Raw genomic sequence first — 2,500 nt, 5'->3', positions numbered from 1 at the left:
ATATTGACATGTTCCTCCATTCCGACATTGATTGGTGCCACAGCCCAGCGTGGTCTGACACACTCCACCTATTAACATGGTTTCAGAAACATTAGTGGATCAGGTGTTGCACATGTACGCATGAACCCAGGAACACACACACACACACATGTGCACATACACACGCGTACACACACACGTACACACACAAGTGCAAGTACACACACACACACGTGTGCACACACCGGCACACACACACACACACAATTAGCACGGCGCACGCGATCACGCAAACAGTGCGTAATCAAACTAAGTCATGTTGCACAATGTTGCGCAATGTCTACACACTGATCATGTGGTTCACTGACACTCACCGGTCACTCCTGGGGGACATAGGCACATGTAACTACCTGCAGTAGAAACCAGTCACATAGAAAAAGACAATTGAATTCATTTTCAGGCGAAGTTATAAAACAATAGAATTGTGAATGGTGCCATTCGGCTGTTCAATAATGCAAAAGGATGGATGGCTATTGATTCAAGAATTCCACAATTGTGGCTCAGCATACCTTCTCCCGTAGCCAAATGCCAAACACGCATATGCCCGCCAGATGTAGTGAAATACGTTGTTCGTGTTTTCTGCCCCCAGTATCATGGCCAGCAAAGAATCCAGTCCAATCAGTGCACTAGCTTTTCAGAGCACTAGTGCCGCAGACCATCAGAATATCAGCTCAACCGTGCACCGGCACATCAATGTGCCCGCGCACTAGTCCATCAGTGTGTTGATGTGTCAGTGTATCGGTGCATCAGTGCATCCGTGCATCAACCCTCCAGTGCATCAGTGCATCAGCCCTCCAGTGCATCAGTAGATCAGCCCTCCAGTGCATCAGTACATCAGCCCTCCAGTGCATCAGTACATCAGCCCTCCAGTGCATCAGTACATCAGCCCTCCAGTCTACCAGTGTGTCAGTGCATCAGTACATCAGTCCATCAGTGTGCCAGTGTGGCAGTGTGGCAGTGTATCAGTACATCAGCCCTCCAGTCCATCAGTGTGGCAGTGTGGCAGTGTATCAGTACATCAGCCCTCCAGTCCATCAGTGTGGCAGTGTGGCAGTGTATCAGTACATCAGCCCGACATCAGTGCATCCGTGTGGCAGTGTACCAATGCATCCATCTACTTACCAATAGTGTTGACGCACGTGCCTGTGTTACGACAGAATGGCGTTATGGGTACGGACTGGCACTCGTCAAAGTCCTGGTCACAGTTCGAGCCCACGAAACCTGCGCACAAAACGGAAGGAGGCCGATATGTACCGTTCATACATTAAAACCTGTCAAGGCGACCACTCTCCTCGTATAAGGCGATCCCTGTCCAGAAGGACCACTACAACTAAAAAAAGACCACCTGTACACAGGGATCACATTTTGCCTTGAGTGGTTGCCCTAGACAGGTCTCACTGTGTAGGGTGACCACAGAGTTGGGTCCACTGAGTCGGCTCCTCTTGGTCTGCATGTGTGGCTGGTACAGGTGGGATCCTGATAATTCGAATATGACTTAATTCGAACATCCCGCTTAATTAGAAGTTTTTCCAGGACCGATTTCTGTCAATACGATTCCCACATAAATTTTCCTGATAATTCGAACCTCGAACCAGACATGTCCGGTTAATTCGAAGTTCCACGGATTCCACTTACATAGAAAATGTGTGGGATTTGTGCTGATAATTCGAAGGTAGCAAAGTGTAATTCGAAGTTCACTGTACACTGTACTAGTCAGTTCAGTTTGCATGAGCAGGCTGTGCCGGTCAGTTCAGTATCCGTGAAATCTGTGTCTAAGGTCCATAGCGCGACTCTGCGTGACCATGGGAGCATTTTGATGTACATATTGTGTTGTGGGTTCATGTTTGGATAATTAGAATGTCCGGCTAATTACAGTCCATTCACAAAAAGATGGGCCCTGGCTCTGGCGAGCTCCCGTATTAGGCGATTTTTCAAAATTTAATCGTACACAGTGCAGTGCCGTGAAATTTGAAATTTGAAAAGGGTCCAAAAAGGGTACCTGAACTGGGGTTCGAACCGTACAATGCACTGTTGCAGGCAGGGTCAAACGGCCTGGATTTTGATGGGTTTTCCCAATTCAGTGCTCTTGGGGCAAAACCTGGCCAAAATCCTATTCTTCCTACGGCTTGCTTTTTGGAGAAATAGATTTCAGAAACATAATTGGAAGAGGATTCCATAGGGGATTGCAGAAAAAATTCTAAGAAACTAAACGTTTGACCCATTTATGACCAAAAGCATAGAAGTCCATCTTTTTCTGAATGGACTGTAGAAGTTTTTTCCTGGCATTTCGAGGTTCGAATTATCAGGATTCCCCCTGAAGTATGATGTATGATTAATTTAGCAGTGATATGCATTCCTGATCAAATGTCCATGCACTTTGCATTACATTGCTATGCACGTGAATTCACATGCGATCACACCATCATCTTCAATACAAAATCCCCATTTCCAAGGCCCGTTC

The 2,500-nt window shown here is 46.7% G+C and overlaps 1 protein-coding gene across 1 annotated transcript in view; it reads right to left on the bottom strand.

Annotated features, from left to right (window-relative positions):
* Positions 1–1,202, bottom strand: part of LOC135822725 (fibropellin-1-like) — a gene marked incomplete at its 5' end in the record, with an annotated part of 22,304 nt that extends 21,102 nt beyond the window's left edge. Inside the window, 3 exon segments of the mRNA XM_065335552.1 lie at positions 1–68; positions 354–389; positions 1,162–1,202. The exon segment at positions 1–68 is cut by the window's left edge and continues 46 nt beyond it. Coding sequence (XP_065191624.1) covers positions 1–68; positions 354–389; positions 1,162–1,202 — 145 coding nt within the window.
* Positions 1,203–2,500: the final 1,298 nt, after the last annotated feature.

This window comes from Sycon ciliatum, chromosome 8, assembly GCF_964019385.1.
Source record: "Sycon ciliatum chromosome 8, ocSycCili1.1, whole genome shotgun sequence".
Lineage (NCBI taxonomy): Eukaryota > Metazoa > Porifera > Calcarea > Leucosolenida > Sycettidae > Sycon > Sycon ciliatum.
Note: the sequence above shows the minus strand (reverse complement) of the source record. Positions and strands in the feature narration are given on the sequence as shown.